The sequence below is a fragment of the Gossypium arboreum genome, chromosome 8, assembly GCF_025698485.1.
Source record: "Gossypium arboreum isolate Shixiya-1 chromosome 8, ASM2569848v2, whole genome shotgun sequence".
Classification (NCBI taxonomy): domain Eukaryota; kingdom Viridiplantae; phylum Streptophyta; class Magnoliopsida; order Malvales; family Malvaceae; genus Gossypium; species Gossypium arboreum.
This window is the reverse complement of record NC_069077.1, coordinates 136,313,464-136,338,407: the sequence shown is the minus strand read 5'-3', so window position 1 is coordinate 136,338,407 and position 24,944 is coordinate 136,313,464. Positions and strand designations below refer to the sequence as shown.

The 24,944-nt window shown below is 34.0% G+C and overlaps 2 protein-coding genes across 2 annotated transcripts; both read left to right on the top strand.

The window, feature by feature from the left end:
* Positions 1–12,330: 12,330 nt before the first annotated feature.
* LOC108468594 (receptor-like protein 9b) lies at positions 12,331–13,158 on the top strand. The gene has a single exon (XM_017769475.2). It carries the CDS (start codon positions 12,331–12,333, stop codon positions 13,156–13,158), a length of 828 nt encoding a protein of 275 aa, XP_017624964.2.
* LOC108468595 (receptor-like protein 1) lies at positions 12,456–13,889 on the top strand. Its single transcript, XM_017769476.2, has one exon. It carries the CDS (start codon positions 13,159–13,161, stop codon positions 13,810–13,812), a length of 654 nt encoding a protein of 217 aa, XP_017624965.1. The 5' UTR covers positions 12,456–13,158; the 3' UTR covers positions 13,813–13,889.
* Positions 13,890–24,944: the final 11,055 nt, after the last annotated feature.

Sequence of the window (24,944 nt, the reverse complement as noted above, 5' to 3'; positions counted from 1 at the left end):
TGAGAGAATTTGCGGGACGCATGCCAATGGTTTCACTATGGCCAGAAAGACTATGAGACTCGGTTACTACTGGTTGACGATGGAAAGCGACTGCATTAGTTTTGCGGAAAATGCCACAAATGTCAAATCTACGGCGATAAAATTCATGTAGCCCTTCGCCCTTCACATCATGACTTCTCCGTGGCCTTTTTCTATGTGGGGCATGGATGTCATAGGGCCTATTTTCCCGAAAGCTTCTAATGGACATCGATTCATTTTTGTGGTCATTGATTACTTCACAAAATGGATAGAAGCCACTTCGTTTGCCAATGTGACCAAGACTGCAGTTTGCAGGTTTTTGAAGAAGGAAATCATTTGTCGATATGGTTTGCCTGAAAGAATCATTTCAGATAATGCCATGAATCTGAATAATAAGATGATGAAGGAAGTATGCGAGCAATTCCAAATAAAGCATCATAACTCATCGCCTTATCGCCCAAAGATGAACGGGGCTGTTGAAGCAGCCAATAAAAATATTAAGAGGATCATTGGGAAAATGACTGAGACGTTTAAAGATTGGCACGAGAAGCTTCCATTTGCTTTGTTTGCATATTGCACATCTGTACGAACATCTACGGGAGCAACTCCTTTCTCTCTGGTTTATAGAATGGAAGCTGTGCTACCTATCGAAGTTGAGATCCCTTCTCTACGAGTCTTAATGGAATCAAAGTTAGAAGAAGCAGAATGGGTACAAGCTCGATATGATCAGCTAAACCTCATTGAATAAAAGCGTCTCAGGGCAATTTGTCACGGGCAGATGTACCAAAAAAGAATGATCGCAGCCCATGACAAGAAGGTACGACAAAGAGAATTCCATGAAGGAGAACTAGTGCTGAGAAAAATTCTCTCAATACAAAAAGATCTGCGAGGGAAATGGGCACCAAACTGGGAAGGACTGTACGTCGTAAAGAAGGCATTCTCAGGAGGAGCTTTGATCCTTACCGAGATGGATAGGAAAGAGTTGTCGAATCCAGTGAACTCAGATGCTGTGAAAAAATACTATGCTTAAGATGAAAACCCGAAAAGGGTATCTTAAAAAAAAAAAAAAAGATCAAGGCGAAAACCCGAAAAGGGCGTCTTGATTAGTACAAAAAGATCAGGATGAAAACCCGAGAGGGCATCCTAATGAAACAAACCTGGCGGTCGAACGATAGGTCAAGCAGTGAGGCTACAGTATTTGAAGCATTTCTGAAAGCTCGAAATCTTCTACGCAAGAAGCCGCGCTCGAAAAGATTTTTGATTGAGGAACGAGGAAGAGTTTATGTGTTGAATATCTAGAGCATTTGTATCCGTTGAATACGATCCTTTCTTTCTTTTTGACATTTTTTACTCTCATTGGTTAACTTGCTTTGTTTGCCACATTTGAAATAGATGAATATGAAATATCATTTTTGTCCCTATCTGACCTTTTTCATGCATCTCATTATGTGTTTATTTACATGATAAATGGTGAAATGACATACTCTAAACAAAAGAAATGTTAAGCATTACCTGGATGAAAATTTGATAAGCACAAGAGTCTCAAAGTAAGAACAAAGTTCAATCGGGGGCAGAAGAGTGATATCTGAGAAACGTCGATTACTCGTGAAGCTTGAAGACAAGTATAAGGCCTGAAGAGAAAGTCGAGAATCAAAGCAATGAACACAGATCCTCAACAATCGTGGCTAAATGGACATATGACAAACATGCTTAAGGAGCACTGCATAATCATGTAGGCATAAAAGCATTTAAGACAAACATGTGCATATCATGATAACATCATACATGGCATATACAGGTACTCCAACAGAGCAAGAAATCTTGAATGAGAGTCGAACTGAATCAAAGGAAAAGACACCCGAATTCTACCAAAGGACAGGTTTTGGTATTTTGATGTTTTTAATTCATGCTTTTCAAGGAAAATCAACTCATATTATGAGAGATGAGTTGAGCCTCAAGACAGTTGAGGTATTTTTAATTTTGTTTTCAAAATTAACTCATATTGAGAGAAGTGAGTTGAGCCTCGGGGCACGCTGAGGTATTTTTAGTTTATGTTTTAAATTGACTCATATTAAGAGAGGTGAGTTAAGCCTTTTAATTTTGTTTTTCAAAATCAACTCATATTGCTAGAGGTGAGTTGAGCCTCGGGCACGCCGAGGTATTTTCAATTTTGTGTTTTAATTTCAACTCATATTATGAGAGGTGAGTTGAGCCTCGTGTCACTGTTGAGGTATTTTCAATTCTGCTTTCAATTTACGTTATTCAAGAATCAACTCATATTATGCGAGAGGTGGGTTGAACCTTTAATTTCTACTTTTTCAAAATCAGCTCATATTGCGAGAGGTGAGTTGAGCCTCGGTTCACATGCCGAGGTATTTTCAATTTCGTCTTTCAAAAAAAATTCAACTCATATTAGAAATGAGTTGAGCCTCAAGACACGTTGAGGTAATTTCAATTTCTTTTCAAAATTCAACTCATATTGCGAGAAATGAGTTGAGCCTCAAGACACATTGAGGTAATTTCAATTTCTGTTCAAAATGAGTTGAGCCTCGGTCCACATGCTGAGGTATTTTCAATTTCTGTCTTTCAAAAAAAAAAATTCAACTCATATTGCGAGAAATGAGTTGAGCCTCAAGACACGTTGAGGTAATTTCAATTTCTATTTTCAAAATTCAACTCATATTGCGAGAAATGAGTTGAGCCTCAAGACACGTTGAGTTAATTTCAATTTCTGTTCAAAATGAGTTGAGCCTCAAGACACGCTGAGGTAATTTCAATTTCTGTTTTCAAAATTCAACTCATATTGCGAGAAATGAGTTGGGCCTCAAGACATGCTGAGATATTTTCAATTTTTGTTTTTCAAAGAAATCAACTCATATTGCGAGAGGTGAGTTGAGCCTCGAGACACGTTGAGGTATTTTCAATTTCTGTTTTTCAAAAAAATCAACTCATATTGCGAGAGGTGAGTTGAGCCTCAGGACACGCTGAGGTAATTTCAATTTCTGTTGTCAAAAAAATCAACTCGTATTGTGAGAGGTGAGTTAAGCCTCAGGTCACACGCCGAGGCATTTTCAATTTCCGTTTTTCAATTTCTGCCTTTCAAAAAAAAAAATCAACTCATATTGCGAGAGGTGAGTTGAGCCTTGGCTCATGCTGTTGAGCTATTTTCAATTCGTCTTTCAAAAAATCAACTCATATTGCGAGAGGTGAGTTGAGCTTCAGATCACACATTGAGGTATTTTTTCAATTTATGTTTTTCAAAAAAATCAACTCACATTGCGAGATGTGAGTTGAGCCTCGGGTCACATGTCGAGGTATTTTCAAAATCTGTTTTTCAGATTCTGTTTTCAAAAATCAACTCATATTGCGAGAAGTGAGTTGAGCCTTGGCTCACGTGCTGAGCTATTTTCAATTTTTTTCAAAAAATTCAACTCATATTGCGAGAGGTGAGTTGAGCTTTTTAATTTCTGCGAGAGTTGAGTTGAGTCTTTTAATTTCTGTTTTTCAAAAATCAACTCATATTGCGAGAGGTGAGTTGAACCTTCAGTCACATATCGAGGTATTTTCAAAATCTGCTTTTCAAGTTAAGTTTCAAAAAATCAACTCATATTGCGAGAGGTGAGTTGAGCCTTGGCTCACGTGCTGAGCTATTTTCAATTTCTGTTTTTAATGTCTGTTTTTAGAGAGTCAATTCATATTGAAAATGAGTTGAGCTCAGGATCACATGTCGAGTAGAGAATAAAGATTGAAGCTGATTGAAGACGTCAGATTCTGTCTCTTTAAAGTTGCAGTGGAGTTGATCGAGGGTATCAGATCTTGCCTTTCTGGAGTCGCAGAAGAAAAGACCACAAACCTTATCTCACTGAAGCGATAGAAGAGTAGATTGAAGTTGTAGATCTCACCTTTCCGAAGTTACAGTAAGTAGATCGAAGCCATACATTTCATATCCTTGAAGTTACATCGAATAAATTGAAGCTACAAGGCGATATCACAAGATGCGTGGAGTGAACCAAAGCTACAAGATGCGGTGGATGAAAAGGACTAACTAAACAAGAAGAGTTCTAAAGCAAGTCAAGACCTAGCAAGACCGGCAAATTTGGTCTTCCTTGAAAGTCTTTGCTCTATTCTGTTGCACGACAATGAGCAAAGAGGGCATTGTAGAAGCCCAAATTGCCCAGCCCGATTTCATCAAAACCCAACCAAACCTCTAAACCCACTAAAACCCTTAACTCATGACCCATTTACATCTACCCAAACCCATTACAAAACCTAAACATTAAACCCAATTCAAAAGCCCATTAAGCCCCCCCAAAAAAAACCTAACCCAAAAAAAAAAAAAGAAAAGAAAAACAAAACCCAAAAAAAAAAAAAGAAAAAAGAAAAACCTAACCAAAATAAAAAAATAAAAAAACCTAGCCACCTAACCACTTTCCCACTTGCCCCATTTTTCCTCCCATTTTCTACCACCACCACCTACAAAATAGAAAAAAAAAATAATAGAAAATCATGTAAAAGATGGCTATAAAAAGCCATTCAAAAATCATGTAAGGAGGATTTTTACAAAAAATTGAAAAAGGAGACAAACACAAAAATCCCTTCAAATTTTGAACACAAAAGAAACATCAATAAAAAGGTTGCATCTTTTTCTTTTTTCCTCTTCTTTCGAATTTTTTTTCTTTTTTTTTGTGTTGTTTTTTTCTTTCTTTATATATACATATATTGTTAAAAAAAATTTACCTTTTCCGGCCACCGTAGGCGGTGGCCGGCGGTGGCCGACGACGGGCGGCGACCGACGATCAACCGGTGACCGGCCCCCCTTGGCCGGATTTCCTTTCCCCCCTCCCTTCTCTCTTCTTTCCCCCTTCTTTTTTTTAGGTATTTTATATATATTATGTATATATTTTTTAATGCCATTAGTTATATATTTCTTATGTATATATTCTTAAATACTATTATATACATATATATATATATATATTTTAAATACCATATTGTGTATATATTATTATTACAAATTATTACTATTGCTAGTATTATTATAACTATTATTATATTAGTGTATATTTTATGTACATATGTATATATATATATATATATATATATATTTACACATATCATTATTTTATATTATTGTTGTAAATTTTTATGTATATATTTTTATGTACGCTTTCCTAATATTTTCTTTTATTGAAGATATTATTATTATTATTACATACTTTTATTATATGCATATATATATATATATATATGTATTTTTATGTACATATTATTATTTTATATTATTATTACCAAATATATCATTTTTCCTATTTTATTATTAGTACATGATTTGTTTTTATTTTGTAAATATCATTATTATTGTTATTCTAATATTCTAGTATTCCATGTTAATATTTTTCATTAATGATATCATTTTTTTATGTCCATTATCTATTTTTAATTTCTCACTTTAGGAATATTTTTCTCATGTTTTAATTAATTTCAAAAATAAGGCAATGTACCGATTTAATATTAAGCCATCGATTTCATCGCTATGTTGGGTGAAATTAAATGGCTTGTGTTAAAAAACGGACACCCTTTCTAAAAAAAATCGAAAACTAAAATTCTCATTTTCAATCGGATCACGATTAAATATTATATTGAACTCGTATTTTTGAAAATCAAGTCAACACATGTTTATGAGATACCAATTTTGGGCGTCATGAGGTGCTAATACCTTCCTCACGCCAGAATCGACTCCGAACCCCAATTTTTCTCTGGACTTTCATGTAGACCTAAATTTGGCTTTCTTTTGTTTTAAAATAATTTTATTAGGTGTCCGATCACACCTATAATAAAGGATCGTGGCGACTCCTTTGTTAATAAAATCGAAAGTTGGTTTTCAAATATTTAATAAATCGCCACAATTAGCGACCAAGCGAAACTAAATTTTTTTTACGTTGCTACAGCTGGCGACTCCACTGGGGACCCTTTTTGAGAGTCGAGTCGAATTAAACTCGCGTTGTCAAAATTTTCAAAGTTCCTTGTTCAAATTAACATTTAGTCGTGATCCTCATATTTTTTGTTTTCAAATAATCATGCATTTGCATCGTGTTGTATATATTCTAACTTGTTTTATCCGGCTGTTTTTCAACTTTAAATTTTTGTGATTTTAGTTTTGGTTTAGTTTTTTTAAATAAAACGTAAAGGTTTGTAAGTTTCTCCCCACACACCGTGCACATGCATTTTTGTTGCATAACATGAGCTCTATACCGGACTCAGTCCTGTTAAGTGAAAGTAAACGCTACGCCTTCGTGAGTTAACTCGTTCCTCCATACAGGCTAGTGAATACTTTCGGTTACATATGACTTATGCTTTCGTGAGTTAACTTGTCCCTCCGCATAGGCATAAGTAAATGTAATCCCTCGAATTGATCTCGTAAGCCTATGATGGGCCATGACCGAGGCTCTGTACTAATCTTAGTAGATGACAGTGCAGACGATTCGAGTACCTATCTAGAACCAAAACCGCATATAGTGAACCATACGATCCATCCAACTAGAGCCATGCTGAACCTCCGTCCGTTTAGTAGTCACTAAAATAAGTGCATGGGAGGAACGCCTCTTACCTTTTGCACTTTCGCTTTCTATGCAAGGGAATCAAGTCCATTGGACCAAGTAGCATAATTTGTTAGATTTTCCACAATTTTTCTCTGATCATATGTGTTGTGCTAACCAAGGTTGTTTGTCTGTATTTCTATTTTTCATCATGCATCATAGACATCTTGTTAGGAAGGTGTTGATTAGAGATTGGTTGCCAAAAAGAGGTTTCTGATGGAGGAGTCAATTACACGAGTGACTGAAACATTGTGTAATAGACTCATTTGATTAAGAAAATGCCTAAATAGGGGCTATCTTGAAATTAACACCAATTTCTTGCATTTCTTTCATGACTAACAGTCATTTGACATTCATGCATTCATTTATGCATTCATTCATTCATTGCATATTCCATACTGTCATTGAGGTTAAAACATACAATTCGCTAGTTGTGCATACCATACGGAAACCGTGGACATTCCACGGAAAACGCTTAGCCTTTAAGAGAAGAGTTCAAGGACTCATTGATGCGGTATCCTGTGATTCGATAGTGCCAATAATGCAACTGGAAACCCATTCCCTAACCATACCGAAAGGGATGTGAGCATAGTGGGGAAAGTGGACGAATGGAAAGTTAGAAGATGTGTTTTGGAAATAAGGATGCCTCTGCAGAAAATCTGGAGGTATCTTGGTTAAGAAAGGATTACTTTGTCACCCGATAGAATTCTCGGAGAAGAAGGTCAAAGTTTTGCAATTTCCATGGATTGTGAGACACGACATTCATCGTGTGAGGAATTTAAAAGGTTGCTTCAAGACCGGATGGATAATAAGGAGATTAAGGTTCTTAACAAAAGGGAAGAGACTAATGAAAGAGAAGTATCGCCTCGATAGCCGATCATCGAGTCCCCTTATAGCTGATCGACTGTTAGTAATTTATTACGATCGACGAAAGAGCTGGTGAAACAAAAAATGATAATCAAAGTACCGTCTCCTTTCCCTTACAAGGACAATAAAGCAGTACCATGGAAATATGACGTTAATATTGTCACACCTGAAGATGAAAAGCCCAAAGCCATGACTGGAAACGTCGGGGAAATAGGTCATATCACTCTTAGTGGAAGATGTTATTCGAAAGAGATAAAGAAAAACAGTGACTTGAAACAGAAAGGAAAAGCATCGATGCACGTGACTGATGATGAGCATGAAACTACGCCTGGACAAGAAGCTAAAAATCCTGTGGACGAGGAGGAAGCACAGGAATTCTTAAAATTTATCAAGCATAGTGGTAGAATAATTGAGTAAGCGGCCGGTCACGAATCTCAGATTATCTCTCGCTGTTGAATTCGTAACCACACCGAAACGCTCTGCTGAAAGTGTTAAATCAAGCTTATGTGGCAAACAATGTATCCGTTGAAAAACTGACTAGATGGATGAACAACTTGAATGCGGATAATTTCATTTCTTTTAGTGATGATGAAATATCGCCCAATGGTAGAGGCTCAGTGAAAACGCTGCATATCACGACTCGCTGCAAGGGCTACATAATACCGAACGTGCTCATCGATAATGGGTCAGCGTTAAATGTTATGCCATTGGCCACGCTTTTCAGAATACCGATGGATTTGTCCTACTTAAGGCCCTGCCATTCCACGGTAAGGGCATTCGACGGGACGAGGCACGAAGTCATAGGAAAGATCGAAATCCCTTTGAAAGTGGGCCCTTACATTTATGATGTCGAGTTCCAAGTCATGGACATTACACCCTCTTATAACTGCCTTTTGGGAAGACCCTGGATCCATTCTGCTGGAGCAGTCCCATCATCCCTCCATCAAAAGGTGAAATTTATCATGGACGGTTGTTTGGTCACTGTCGAGGGAGAAGAAGACACTGTCGCATCTGTCTCTGCTGATGCACCGTACTTGGAAGTGAACAAAGACGCATTGGAATGTTCCTTCCGATCCCTTGAATTTGTCAATGCCACTTTTGTCGTTGAGGGAAACAGAATTCCGGTACCAAAACTGTCGAGAAATACTAGAATGGGTGTCAAATTGACAGTAGGAAGGGGAGCTCGAGCGAGAAGAGGTTTAGGGAGATATCTGCAAGGAATAGTCAGGGCTTTAAAGCCAGTGCACCACAGGGCCCGATACGGTTTGGGGTTCCAGCCTGACATGCGTCAAAGAAGAAGACAGTGAAAAAAAATCAGGAAAGAAGGATTGCAAGAACTTTGGGCCGAGAACCAGAATGGGAACCAATAGAGTACCCTCCTTTGTCAAAAACATTTACATCTGCGGGAATGATGTACCCTAGACAAGATGGTCCACGAAACACGCTATGGTTAATTGAAAAGGGTCTTCAAAATGTCAGTATAAATGTTATTGACAAAGGGGCTGATGTGAGTAAAGACGTCTCGAGGATACTCCCTTATCCCCTGGGTTTCAAGTTGAACAATTGGACTGCCGAGGATCTTCTTGTAGTTTATAAGTCTTCAGAGTAATGCTCAAACGTTAACATTCTGTTATGTCCTTAGATATAATAGAATTCTTTTATAAGAGCCTACATTCGCTCTTTATCATTCAAATGAATACCAATGAAGATGCATTTCGTCATAATCTTTCACATTATCACTAATTTCATAATCATTTTCTTATGTCATAGCCAATCCTTACATTTGCCTCATCCCATGCCATAACATTTCATTTTTTGGTTTCAATACTTGGATGCCCCTCTATAGTTCCCTTTTCCATTCAACTTTCAGGTGCTCAGATGTCAACAGCATGAACAAACCCGTTACGAGTCCTGAAATTGATTTTGAGAAGGCTGTTTGTTTAGGAGAATTCGAAGCCGAAGAAAACGTTGAAGACTATGTATTAGCACAGCTAAGTGGGCTTTCCAATCTAAAGTTATTGCATATATACAATAACCAGCTTAAAGGACCAATAAATATTAAAGGTTACTTAACATATTTAATCTTCCTTTAAATGAAATAAACTACTTGTTGAATTATTGCATTTATCATGTGTGATTTAATTTTAAATTTTATTTGTCAATCTTTACTGAATTATTTGATATTTTGAGTAACTTAGAGTCATTGAGATAAATATTTTAATTTAAAGAAATGTATCAATTTTATATATTATCGCTTTTATAATTATATAAAAATTATATTAATATATAAATTAAAATTTTATCTCTTCAAAAATAAAGTAAAATATATGTACCAAATAATAGTATTTCAATTTCAATTTTTTTTGTGTTATCAATTTTTTAGTATTAAATTAAAATTAATAAATACAATTAACCTATACATAGCACAAAAAAAAAAAAAACTAGTTAATATATATAGCTTTGTAGATGTGGAATTTATTATTGTTACCTTCTATAATAGTTGCATCTATAAAGTATACATTATACTTTTTACTAAATTAGCTCTCTATAATAATATGTTGCCTCACATTTTAACACAGCTAATTCTATTTTTAAGTGAAAAATAAATAAATTTTAGTTAAGATATTATTTCAATAAAATGTTTAAATTTTATATAAAATATATTAATCATATTTTATTAAATGAAAATGGTTTTTAATAAATGGAGTTACATTAGTAAATTTTGTTAAAGATACAATTTGAATCTCGATAATTAATATTTTTATTAATATATTATAGTTTTTAATTTAAATTTTTAAAAAATTAAATTAAATTTAAATATTAAATATTATTATAAGTGTATAACAATAACTTATCTATAACATTCAATATTTTGACAGAAAAATGGAGTTATTATATAAAAGTTGAATATAACTTAATTTTTGTGATGATTACTTTATTGGACTGACAAAAAATATATTGTATCGATTTGGATAGTATTGAATAATCTGACAAAGCTAAAGGAGTTGGATTTGAGTTACAATAAAATTGAGGGCTTCCAATCTCCCCATGGTACGTGTTGATATGTTTTACTTTATCATATTATTACATATACATACCAATATCCCATTTAATATTCCATTAGAAATAAATTTGCTTATCTAAATGCTTTGTAGATGGTGAGAGGTCACTTAATTTGACCAATTTAGAAGAGTTTATTCTGGATTCCAACTCCTTCACAAACAGTTTATTGGCACAGCTTAGTGGATTTTCCAATCTAAAGTCATTGAGGATATGGAATAATCAGCTTAAAGGATCAATAAATATTAAAGGTGAAATTATTTAATATATTTAATCTTCCTTTAAACGAAACAAATTAATTGTTGAGTTATTGCATTTATTCTGTGTGATTTAATTTTAAATTTTATTTGTCGATCTTTACAGAATTATTAGATTCTTTGAGCAACTTAGAGGAGCTAGACATAAGCTTCAATAAGGTGAAGGAATTTGTGCCCATAAAGAATAAAGGTATATGTATCAACTAAGGAAAGTCTTATTAATTACTTGCCATTAGATATCTATTGAACTGAACCAACCACTAATTTGACTCTCAGAAAATGGAAGTTTGGGAAAGCTAAAGATTGCTACATTAGACTATGTGTTCACTGGTGGAACTACTTCTCTAATACAGCTTCTGGAGACATTCTCATCTGTTAAGACCTTATATTTGAGAGGCAATTACTTCAATGACACATTTTCTACTCAAGGTATAATATGTATGTGTGTGAATATATAATTTTATAATTTGATTCCATTTAAAAATATTATTTACTTAATATTAGTCATTTAAATAACTCTTATACACTTGTAGAGATCAATTGCATGTGTCGAGCGAAATAGAGGAATTAGTGTTGATGGTTCATATCTCAACAACAACATTCTTCAAAGGATTGGTGTATTTTCTTCTCTTAAGGTCTTGACTTTGCATGGCTGTAGGTTGAATGGGACATTACCTACCCAAGGTAAATTAATAATTATGACTTAGTTATTTAGATAATCTCTTTATTAATTATTTTTTTATCCTCTTAGAAAATTAGAGCAACTTGCACAAATTTTTTTTACAGGGTGGTGTGATTTACAAAAGCTTGAGCTGTTGGATCTAGGTGAAAATGCTCTTATTGGAACACTCCTTTCATGTTTGGCTAACTTGCCATCTCTTCATTATTTGGATATTTCAAATAATCAATTCACTGGGAAAGGTGCCTCCACTGCTCTAGCCAATCTCACTTTGCTTAGATTCATTTCTCTTTCACGAAACTTATTCGAAGTTCCATCCATTTTTATATCATTTTCCAACCACTCACACCTCAAAGTCCTCTTCAGCAGTCAAAACAAGTTAGTGAAAGAGCCTACTATTCAAACATGGGTCCCAAAGTTCCTACTAAAAGCCTTCCTTTTGTCGAATTGCACAACAAAGGAACTCCACATTGAAATTCCAAAATTCCTCTATTACCAAAATGACCTGAGAGTGGTTGATCTTTCATATAATAATTTTGGAGGGAAGATTCCTTTTTTGTTGTTAGAGAACAATACAAGAATGGAAAAATTTTTAATAAAGGGTAACTCTTTTATGGGCCATCTCAATCTTCCATCTCATCCGAGTCCAAGCATGTCCGTTGTTGATATATCTGACAACAAAATACAAGGTCCCATTCCATCAAACATTTGTTTAATCTTTCCACAACTATTTGGGTTAAACCTATCAGGAAATTTCCTTCAAGGTAATATTCCTCCTTGTTTGGGTAGTTTGAATACTACACATTTATTATTAGATCTATCACATAATCAACTATCAGGAGGAATACCAGAAATGTTAGCTCAAAGTGACTCGTTGAGGTTTCTTAGGCTATCAAATAATCATCTAAGTGGGAAGATAACCCCAACTATCTTTCGCTCATCTTCATTAGAATTGTTATATTTAGATGGCAATAACTTTGATGGAAATATACCTAGCATTGGTATCTCAACTATCCCTTGGTACTCTCTTAAAGATATGGATTTAAGTAACAACAATTTGTCTGGAGAACTCCCAAGATGGATATGGAATGTGTCAAATTTAAATGCATTAGCAGTATCCAACAATCAGCTCAAGGGTCTTATTCCGATGGAATTGTGCTATTTGGATTCTCTTAATATTTTGGACCTCTCAAAACACAATTTTTCTGGCCCAATACCATCTTGCTTCGATGCACAATCTATTAAACATCTCCATTTGAGCAAAAATAGATTAAGTGGAACCTTGAAAAATGCATTCTTTAATAGCTCTTCCTTGGTGACTTTAGATCTAAGTGAAAACCAGTTGACTGGGGAAATTCCATACAGGATTGGAGCTCTTTCGGCTTTAAGTGTCCTCCTTCTAAAAGCCAATTATTTTATCGGAGAAATTCCCATTGAGATATGTAAATTGTATTCGTTAAGCATCATTGATCTTTCTCAAAACAAGCTTTTTGGTTCGATACCTTCTTGTTTGAGTCATTTAACTCTTAAGCCGAATGATAAAAAGTCTTCAACAAAGACCTATGGTGATGGACTTCCAGTAATCGTGAAAGGAGCTAATTACTTTGGATTGACTGAATTTGAGTGGTCCACTTTAAGAGGAGTTGAGTCATTCTATGTAGATCTCGTTATTGAGAATTAAATGCAAGAAAAGGTGGACTATACAACAAAAAGAGCATCTTACACATACAAGGGAAACATTCTTGAGTACATGTCTGGAATTGATTTATCATGTAATAGATTAACAGGTGAAATCCCCACAGAGATTGGAAATTTGAGTGAAATTCAATCACTAAACTTGTCACACAATAATTTGACTAGACATATACCGTCAATGTTCTCAAAGCTCAAGCAAATTGAGAGTCTGGACCTTTCTTACAACAACCTAATTGGAAGAATCCCTACTCAATTGACGGAGTTGTACACCTTAGAAGTCTTCAATGTGTCATACAACAACTTGTCAGGGAGTATTCCGTCTCTGAAAGCTCAATTTGGAACCTTCGATGAAAGCAGTTATGTAGGGAATCCTTTTCTCTGCGGGCCTCTCCTATATAAAAATTGTAGTGACCTTGATTCACCCCCGATAGCAGCACCAAATACCTCAAACAACAAAGAAGAAAGTGGTTTGATGGACAAGTATGTTTTTTGGGTGACCTTTTTTGTTTCTTATGTAATTGTGCTACTGGTTATTGTTCTCATCCTCTATATAAATCCTTATTGGCGTCAAGCATGGTTTTCTTTTATTGAACACTGCATCAAGACCTGCCAGTATTTTATTGAGGACAATCTTCTGTGATTTCCCATCTTCAAAAGAAGCGGGTAGCCTTGTGCTTTGGAGGTTTACATTTGTATGTACTTGTTTTTCAAATTTTGTTTGGGTTATTTGCTTTAAAGTTTTTAAAGGTAGAATGTAATAATTGATTGTGTATTATGAGAAAACTATATATAATGTTATGCATTACCAATTAAAACATTTAATAATGCTTTACAATTTTCAGAATTGTGATAAACATATTGTAGCATATATATTAATATATATATATATATATATATATATAATTTATATCTATCTATATTTTTGTAGTCAAACAAGCCATTGATGTTGTGGTAAAATTTTCATATTGTTTCAAACCTTAGCTTGAAGAAAGAGAAAAAATTTTATATGAAACTGTGGTTCTACATCCTTATTCCTTTCAAATAGAAAAATGATAAATTAAATTTTTCCTCCTGATTTTTAGTACTTTAGTTGGATTTGAATTTTTTCAAGGGGAAATAACTAAAAATCAGGAGGAAAAATCTGATTTATCTCATATTAGAAAGGGATAAGGATAACATGAAATCACAATTTCATACAATGCCTTCCCAAAAAAATCTTTTGCCACTAAATCATGAGCTCAAACTTATATATATAATAAGTCCAAACTTCATATTAACTACTAAATATGAATGACAAAAATAGTCTTTAAATTTTAAATGATATAAATATTTTTAAATTAATAAAGTTGTCATAAATAAATATGTAGTTTCATTATTTTATTTCAACTCAAATTAATAATTATTTAAAATTGAGTTCACATGATATTTATCTAATTTGAAATTAATAAATTTGAGTAACAATAAAATTGAAAGCCTCTAATCTTCTCATGGTATGTGTTGATATGTTTTATTTTATCATATTCTTACATATACATACCAACTTCTCATTTAATATTCCATTAGTGATAAATCTACTTATCTAAATGCTTTGTAGATGGTGAGAGGCCACTTAATTTGACCAATTTAGAAGAGCTTAATTTGGATTCTGACTCCTTCACAACAACTTATTGGCACAGCTTAGGGGATTTTCCAATCTAAAGTTGCAATAGGTTAATTTTAGCCTGGCCTAGTTTATAAAATAAAACCCAAAAATAAAAGTCAAAAAAATGAATAGTCCATTTACGAACCAAACGGCCCAAATATAAAGCCCAAAAATAATTAAAATAACAACCCAAAATTTGAAGGCCCAAGTGGCCCAGAATGTTTAAACATTTTTGAAACCCTAACCCTAACCCCCCAAACTTCAGCCTCCGCACGCCTCTGCCACCACTGTCTACCGCCGTCGCCTCCTCCACGCACGCCCCCATCCACGCGCGTTTGACACTTGCAAAAATTAAATGCAACAATAGATAGGCACAAGCAAGACAGTAGAAATAAATAGGAAAAAGACAAAAAAAATTAGAAGCAAAAAGTCTGTAACTCAGCTAGCCGAAATATTTTCTTTGTAAGTTTTTTACAAACACTAATTAATCAAAAAAGAACTCAAAAGTTGAAAAGAATGTGATTTTTTTATTTTATTTTACTTTTAAGTTTTTATTTTATTTGTTTTTATATATATGAAAAATAAAAAGAAGAAGAAAGAAAAACCTACTCGAATCACCCCGTGGTTGCGTCGTCGGAGTTTCCCTCTCCGTCGCTAAAATCGAACCCAGAAAGGAGGGGAGGGACGTTCTTCTCTCGATCTTTTGGCCTGAGAAGGTTTAACCTTCAAATGTGTTTCAAACGGGGGTTGAAAAGCCCGTTTTGTGCCACTCCGACCACCGTCCACGGTGGAGGAGCGACGTACCGGCGACGGCGCAAGGATGGGTCTAAAACCCTAGCAGAGAAAAGAAAAAATGGGATTCTTTGAAATTTAAAAAAAAAAAACAAAATGGCAGAAAATGAAAGAAATTTTTTTGATTTAAATAGGAGGCACGAAACGGTGTCGTTTTGCACCAAGGTCACCAACGCCAAAACGGCACTATTTAAGGTGACCCGCACGTGATCGGACCCGCTCCAGGGGGGATCCGCGTGTTTTCGTTAAATGGGCTATTTATGCCATTGGCCCTTCCTCATTTTTAGTTCGTTTAATTTAGTCCTTTTGATACTTTTTCTTTTTTTTTAAAAAAAATTAGGCCCCTAATTTTGATGTGCACTTCAATTAAGTCCTTGACTCACTGCCATTAAAAAAACAGGCACGTGTCTAGGGATTGGGTTTCTTGCCCATTTGGTCCATGATCTTTTCGCGCCTTTTGATTTCAATCCTCATTCAAAATATCTTGTTATAATTTTTACTTTTTAATTTCATTTTATTATGATTTAATCCCCAAGTCGCTTGATTTCAACCCTTTTTTTCGCAAGTTTATTATTTATTTTTTCTTTCATATGTTATTTATATTAAACTTATTTATTTTATTTATTTTAAATCTTTTCATATGTTATTTATTTTAAACTCACTTATCTTATTTATTTTGAAATCTTTTCATATATTGTTTATTTTAAACTTTTTATATATTATCTATTTTAAATATTGTTTTATATTATTTATTTTTAACTATTTTATATTATCTATTTTCAATTTTCACGTATAATATTTAATTTAAATTGTTTTATATGTTATTCATTTTAAAATTTTTATATTATTTGTCGAAACCATTTTTTTAAAGAGGGTCGACTTTGATTTTGAAAACGAAAAATGGGAGTCGCCACCAATCCTTTTTATTTAGGTGTGATCAGATCACCTGGTAATTCAAGTATTTTAGCAAAAATTTAAATTTATTAAAATGATGATTTTTGGTCTACAAAATCCAGAAAACGAGTTCGGGAGTCGGTTACGCACGAGGAAGGATTAGCACCCTCGATACGCCCAAAATTGATACCTAGTTGATTAATTAATGTCTTGGTGTCAAAAATTTGAGAACTTTGAAAAGATTTTAAAGGAAAACAATCTTTCATTAAAATATTGCTTAATTGAAAATTTTTAGAAAATAATGTATTTCACGTTAATCGAGAAAAAGAACTATGTCTCGTAAGTTAGGACACAATGTCTTAAATCCTCGAAACGAGAATAAACACCAAAAATTTTATTTATTTTAAAAGATATTTGATTATCTCGGTTTAGAAAGAAAGCATATTCCGTAAGTTAGAACACGATTTTTCTAATTCTCGAGAATATTTAAAGATTTATGCTTTGGAAATGTTCTGGCATTTAGATTTATCGAGAAAGTCAAAATCCCGTAAATTAGGGAACGATATTTCGAATCTCAAAATATGAAATATTGCTTATTTAAAAAACACGATTTGTGTATCGAGTAAAATGTAACATAATTTTGTAGAAAAATGTAAAAGAATAAACAATGTCACTAATATAAATAAAATAGTAATAATAAAGGAATTAATATGAATAACAATAGTAAAGATGAAAATAAAATAACATAAACTAGTCAAAATAAAAGAAAAATAATAAGTAAAAAAATTGAAACTAAAAGAACTAATATTAAACAAATAAATAAATAAATATAGTGTAAAGCAAATAAAAAATCATAACATCAATAATAATGATGATGATAATAATAATTGCACAGCCCAAATTTTGCCCGGGCCTAAAACAAACTAACCCATTATAGCCCAATAACCTAAACCCAAAACAAACCTAAAATTAAAAAAAAAAAAACCTAGCAGCCCAATACTCAAACATACTCAAACAAAAAATACGTAACCCTAACCCCACTTGCATTGCCTACAGCCGTCACTGCCATGCCAGCCCTCTACCGCCCTAATTGCTCCTACAAGAGAAACATGCAAACAACAGTAGAAAAATAATAAGAAATATATGTAAATGGCGATATAAAAGCCTAGAAATTAGATTGTAAAAAAGAAGGTTTTCAAACACTTTTGAATGAAATAAAAAAGAGAGATTCAAACATCAAAATAGCAAATCTACGAAACAGATTCGGAGAGAAAAACAAGTTATAAAAGGGTAAAGGGTTACTGTTATATTTTTCTTTCCTTTTCTATTTATTTTCTTTGTTTTTCGAATCTACTTATATACATACTTCGACATTTTCTCTATTTTTCTTTAAAAAAAATCAGTTACATATAAATATAAAAAAATAAAAAATATACCTTTTTTGGGAATTCGGTGGCCGGCGATGGCCAGCGGCGGCGGGCCACAGTGGCGACCGTTTAGAAAACTCGTCGGACCCTCAGCCCTGCAGAGAAAAAAAAGAGAGGAGAGGATTTTTTTTTAAAACAAATGAAAATGAGCTTTTTTTTTAAAAAAAATCTAATTTATATAGGCCTCCAAAACGACGTCGTTTTGGGACTGGCCTTAAACGCCCAAAACGACGTCGTTTTGCCTCATGACCCGCGCACTGACCCGACCCGCTTCCAGGATCAGCGTGTTTTCCACAAAGGGGATATTTATTCATTTAGCCCTTCCTCTTTTTTACAATTTTATAATTAAATCTTTCGTTATTTTTAATTTTGCCCTGTAATTTTTGTTTTCATTTCATTTTGGTCCCGCATAAAATGTTGCGTTTAGGAGGGTGGGGATATTTTCTTCTTTAGTCCCATTGTTATTCGCGTGTTCAAAATCGGTCCTTTTTTTCTTATTTTACTTCCAAATTCGCCCCAAACTTTCGTTTTAAATTCAATTTAATCCTTTCCCATTATTTGCTATTTTATTTTCAAATTAATTATTTTATTATTACTTTCTATTATTATATTTATCATTATCATTGTTTCATTGCTATTACTACTAAACATAGTATATTTATTTCTATTATTTTCTATTATTGTCATTATTAATATATATTATTATTAATATATTGTTATTATTATTATTACTAATATCATTATTACCATTTTTATTACTGTTGTTATTATTATTATTTCTTACTATCTAATATATTATTATTACCTTTTTATTATTACTATTATATTATTACTACTATTATTATATTTTCCTTTTTTTGCATTTACTTATACGTTATTATTTTTATATTAACTAATTTAATATATATATTTTAGCACACTTATTTTATTTATATATCATTACTATTATTTTATCATTTCATCATTTATTTTATTTATATCTTTCTAAATAATTTCAAATTTTAGATTATTTATTATTTGCATTATTGTTATTATTACTATTTATTATTACCATTATTATTACTATTATTTTTGCTTTTATTATTATTACTATATTATTTTTATTTTTATTTTCTATTACTATTATCATTATTATTAATACTAATTGTAACGGGCCTATTTTGCCCGGGGCTAAACCAATAACCCAAAAACAAAAACAAAACCAAAACAAGTTAAGAGTCTGAGTCCAATTACAAAAAGAGCCCGAATGTAAAACATACCAGACCCAAATTTACAATCCAAATATAAAACCCAAATTTTGTAGGCCCAAAGCTAAAAAAACCTAGCCCAAGAATAGCCTAAAACCTAAACTCATTTAGCCAAAAAAAAACCTAGGCGCCATTCCTCCCTTTGCATGCCTCGAGTGCGCCGTACCCCTTCATGTGCGCCCTCGGCGCACACATCGGCCGATGGCTGCTCCTTTGCACCAAAATGACATGTTTTCACCCTCATTAACCCTCTTAGCCCTGCAAAACAATCCAGAAACGAGCAAGAACACAGCAAAAGGCAACACGCGAAGACAAACAATGGAGAACAGAGGCTTAAATAAAAATAAAAAAATAGATTGTATTTTGGCTATAAAGCCAAGAAAGAACATATTGTATTTTTTTTACAGACCATTAAGCAATCAAAAAACAAAAGGTTGAATCTCATCTTCTTTTCTTCCCTATTTTCTGTTTTCATTTTTATTTTTGTTCTTCTGTTTTCAAATTGGTTTAAACAAAAACAAAAAGAATAGAGAAAAAGAGACTTACCCCAACTCCAAAGTCGCATTATCGAAGCTCCTGCTCTATCGGTGAAACCGACTAAAAAAGGGTGTCTTTTCTCTCGGATTCACGGGCTAAGGGAATAGGACCTTCGGGCTCTCCAAAATCGGGGTCAAAAGACCCCTTTCGCGCAACCCTGATCACCACCTACGGTGGCTTCATGGCGGCGGCGATGATGGGTGCATAAACCCTAGCAGAGCACAAACAGGAGGCTACTCTTTGTTTCTGAAAAGAGAAAGAAAAAAATGAATTTTTTTTTAAAAAATTTGGCTTTAATAGCGATGCAAAACGGTGACGTTTTGCAATCCCCCCACATGCCTCAAAACGGCGTCGTTTAGGGGGGAACCCGTGCGACCCGACCCGTTTAGCAGATGATCCGCACGTTTTAAAGCCAAATGGGCTATTTGCGCTGTGGGTCCTCCCGCTTTGTCATTTGTTTACGATTTGATCCTTTTGCTATTTCTTTTGGGTTTTTAACTTGACCCCATGACTATGTTGAGTTATTCAATCGGATCCTCCGACCCATTGGCACGCTACAAGCGAACAAGTGTCCAGAGGCTGGGTATTTTACCCATTTAGTCCTCAAACCTTGCGCATATTTTCATTTTTACCCTGTTCTTTTATTTTGTTATAGTTTTCACTTCTAATTTCGTTTTTATTCGAATATAACCCCTAATCAGTTTGATTTTGATCCTTTTTTTTATTTTTCTTTATTTATTCATGTTTTATACATTATTTACTTTAAAGGATGTCGCATTTCATTTGTTAAATATTTTTAAAACTGTTCTATTATTTATTCTAAATCATTTTGTTGTTACTTTTTTACCTCTTACGTATTGCAAACTATTGACCATTTTAAACTTTATATATATTATTTATTTTAAAATATCATACACATTATTCATTTTGATTTATATATATATATATATATATATATATATATATATATATCTTCTATTTTAAACCATTTTATATAGATATTATCTATTTTAAATTTTCTACGTTTTATTTGATTATACTGTTGTATATGTTAATAGTTTTAAATCCCTTTTATTATCATTTATTTTAAACTTTTATATATATTATTTGTTTAAAAATATTTTTTACATACTCTTTATTCTAAACTATTTTATACGTTATCTATTCAAAATTTTCATATAGTATTTAAAATAAACTGTTTTATACTTTATTCATTTTAAATTTTTATATTATTTATTTTAAGCTCTTTGTTATTTATTTTAAGTTTTCATACATTATTCATTTGAAACTATTTTGTTATATTATTTATTTATAGTTGTTTCATTTATTACTTTTTTTAAAACCGTTTTATTTATTTTAAAATTTTTCATATATGATGTTGTTTCATTTTTATTATTATGAATATTGATATTAAAAATATTATACATCGTGTGAACATTGCCATTACATGTCCTAGAAATTATTTGTTAACATCTTCATATTATTGTCATTCACCAACATTGTATCTAATTCGTGTTATTATTCCATACTCTATGTTATATTTTTGTTTTATTTCATTTAAATCGTATCATGTGTGAAGTTTGAACGTATTCATCCAGTATAGATCGTTCCGTTTTAGTTCAAACAAATAATGCACATCGTTAAATGTCACGCTCGTTATTATTCAAAAGGAAAATTTTGAAAATGTTTCGCATTTTGGAACGTCGAGGAATTGTGCCCTAACTTATGGGGTTTCAATTCTCTCGTCGATTCTAAATAGCCAAATATCCTTTTGAGTTTTAAAATACATGGAATTCCAATTAAAATTAAAGATAAACTTACACTCGAAAATCATTGGTATCGTGTCCTAACTTACGGGATGTGATACTTCGATATCTCGAGACGATGAAATCTTTAGTAATCGTTTTGGTCTAATTCAAGCACTTTTAAACTCAACATTAATAAAAAAAAAAGAGATTGTATTTTAAAATCTATTCTCGATTTTCAATTTTCGACATTAAGACACTAACTAATCAATTCGGTACCAATTTTTGGGCGTGTCGAGGGTGCTAATCCTTCCTCGCACGTAACCGACTCCAGAACTTGTTCTCTTGAATTTCGTAGACCAAAAATGCCGTTTTAGTAAACTAAAATGTTTTATTAAAACAAAGGTGATCCGATCACACCTAATAAAAATCAGTGGCGACTCCCGTTTTAATTTTCATTTTCAAACATAGTCGATTCCCGCTTCTCCAAAAAATGGTTTCGACAGCTTGGCGACTCCACTGGGGAGTTTGAGAGTCGAGCCATAAATTGATTAATTTTTGTCCTTTGTCGAAAATTAAGAACTCGTTTTAAACTTATGATCCCTTCATTGCATTTCATTTGCTTTTCTTACGGTTTTCATTATGTTTATTGTCTCGAGTTTCCCTTATGCATATATCCTCGCACATTGCATTGCATGACCGATGTGGTCACACCCTTAAGTGGAAGCGAGAAACTACTCCTTCGTGAGGTCTTCACCTCCGTATAGGATAGTGGATCACTTTCAGGATACATCCGTACCTGCGTCTTCATGAGATTTTCATCTCCGTATAGCCGTAGGGAAATGTATTCCCCTAAATCGAACTCGGTCCATATGAGCCTATAATGGGTGAGGATCGAGGAATCTGCTGGTTCAGGTACCTTTACTTTAGAACCAAACCACATGTAATGAGCCCTAGGAGCCTACCCTAGATAGAACCACACCAAACCCTAGTGGTTACCCAAATAGGTGCTTAATTATTTCCTGTTTACTTTGAGTTCTATTCTTTGTTTTAATACTGACTTGTTGTGTTTTGTTGTTATTGCATGACATCTCATCATAAAAGGGTGTTGATTCACGTTCGGTTACTAAATAGGAGAGTTTAGCATGGAAAAAGGATTTCTTGATAGAGTGGAGGATAATGCGGCCGTTCAAGTGTGGTCCAAGAGAGCGCAACAAGAGAAATGAGATAGTTTGACCGAGGGATATGAATCGGAGTTGTGGGATTTCACTCGCATCAGTGTGACTCAGAATGACCTGCAAGAATTAAGGGATATATGGAATAGTTAGAATAGCAAGGTCAAGTAACTTTTTTACTGTAACTACGACAACATACCCTATTTGCTCGATGTAAAGGTGGACAAGTACTTGTTACGGGCCCTCGCGCAGTTTTGGAACCCCGCTTACAGTTGCTTCACCTTCAGAGGAGTCAATTTAGTACCTACTGTGGAGGAATACATGGCGTTACTTAATTGCCCGAAGATTCAAGTCGACAGGGCCTATTCAAGACCTGTTAATGTCCCGACATTTTTAAAGAAATTGATGAGTACCACGGGGATGAGCGAACAATGAGGTTTAGCCCGTATCAAGCAGAAAGGGGATAGTAAGTGCATTCCTTGGAGGAATTTGAGGGACTTAATCCTAGCACACCCGGATATGAAAAAGAGGGTTGATGTTTTAGCATTGAGCCTCTACGGTTTGATCATCTTTCCTAAGGCGTTAGGACATATAGATGAAGCCATCTCAGATTTATTCGATCGACTTGATAAAGGTACCACACCCGTCCCGGCAATCCTAGCAGAAACTTTCAGATCCTTGAATGCATGTCAGAGAGCGGGCGAAAGAAGATTTATTGGTTGCGCACAGCTTCTATTAGCTTGGTTCCATAGCCATTTTTAGAAGGTGGAGAAGGTCTCCTATCGGGTTTTCTCCAAGGACTATTCCCCATTAAGGGAATTAGTGGCTACATCAAGGCGAGACGACATCTTAGAAGAGAAATAGATAACTATTCTCCAGAATTTGCGAGCCGAAGATGTTGAATAGAGGGCTCCGTGGTTGATCCTTGACGAGATCTTATATCGGTACGGTGATTTTGATTGGGTCCCTCTGGCTGGAATATGGGGAGCCGTGGGCTACACTCCACTGATGGTGTTAAGGAAGTATCGATTAAGGCAGTTTATACCGGTGACACAAGGGTTGACACAATGTGAGTTCCCCTATAAATATAACAATTATAAGAGAAAGGTTCATGAGATATCAGATGCTTGGAACCGAACTCGAAGAATGAAAGGATTCACTACGGGCCCGATGGCGACCCTCGAGTATGATTAGTGGTGAGGTAGGAGAGTCAATGACAATATCCCTATGCCGAATCAAGGGAACACCCAACCGATAGAGGAGTATTTACGAGTCATCCCGTCTGAGTTAGAAATCATCAAGCAAGACTTCGAGAAAAGGAGCTCGGAATTAGGAAAGAAGATAGAGCAATTAGAGGAAGAGAATATGAAGTTGGGCTTACACGTCTATATCCACAAGCTAGAGGCCGGGAAGCTAAGAAAAGGGAAGAATAAAGCTGAAGAGGACTTGGATAGTCTGAAGACTGATTATAAGAAGCTGCGTACGTCAATAAGAATTGCCGATTTGGGTAAGACGTCGGATCAGTGGCGTCAAGAAATTGAAAAAGAAAAGGCTAGAGCCGATCACTGGGAGAAGAAGTTTCAAGATGTTCGAGTGCGAGAAGATGTTTTGAAATAGAGTTTGTTGGAAAGCCAGAACGAAAAAGAGAAATTACAAGCTCGGATAACCGGACTGGAAAAATCACTACATCTGTATCATAGTCGTAACTCCGTAATTGAGTTGAAGACCAGCTTAAGCAAAATCGAGGAGTTGAAAGGAAGAATAGTGGAACTCGAGATGACACTACAAGATAGCAAAATTCGAGTGGAATTCCTTGAGGTAAACAATGAACATTGCAAAGAACAACTTCACCACTCTCAAGATCAAATCAGAAATAGAGATTATGTCATGGGCGAAGCTGTAGCTCAAGTTCGAGAGTTAGCCGATCATTTGCAAACCTTGGCAGTTCAGGCTGATGTATTAAGCCTATAATACGTGTCAGAATCGGATCGAGGCCGAAACTTAGCTTGGCTTCTTAGGAAGGTTAAGGCTTTGGGCATTAGGGCAAAGTCGTACATGTAATCATTTGTTCTATGTAAAGAAATTTTTCTTCTAGTAAAATTCTTCTAATGGAATTAAATTAGAATCAACGCTTCTTTTTGCATTCATGCATTTGCATTACATTACATCATATGCATTAAAGGCCATAAAAATATTCTAATTAATTAAAAATGATTCAGTAATCTGGAAACCAATGAAAATCTCCCGAATACACACCCCTATGGTACAAGAAGGAAAATTGAAGCAATGGATAAAAAACTAGAGAGATTGAAG

Coding starts and splice junctions, on each gene's coding strand:
- LOC108468595 (XM_017769476.2), top strand. CDS start 13,159: ATGCAAGAAAAGGTGGACTATACAACAAAAAGAGCATCTTACACATAC.
- LOC108468594 (XM_017769475.2), top strand. CDS start 12,331: ATGTTAGCTCAAAGTGACTCGTTGAGGTTTCTTAGGCTATCAAATAAT.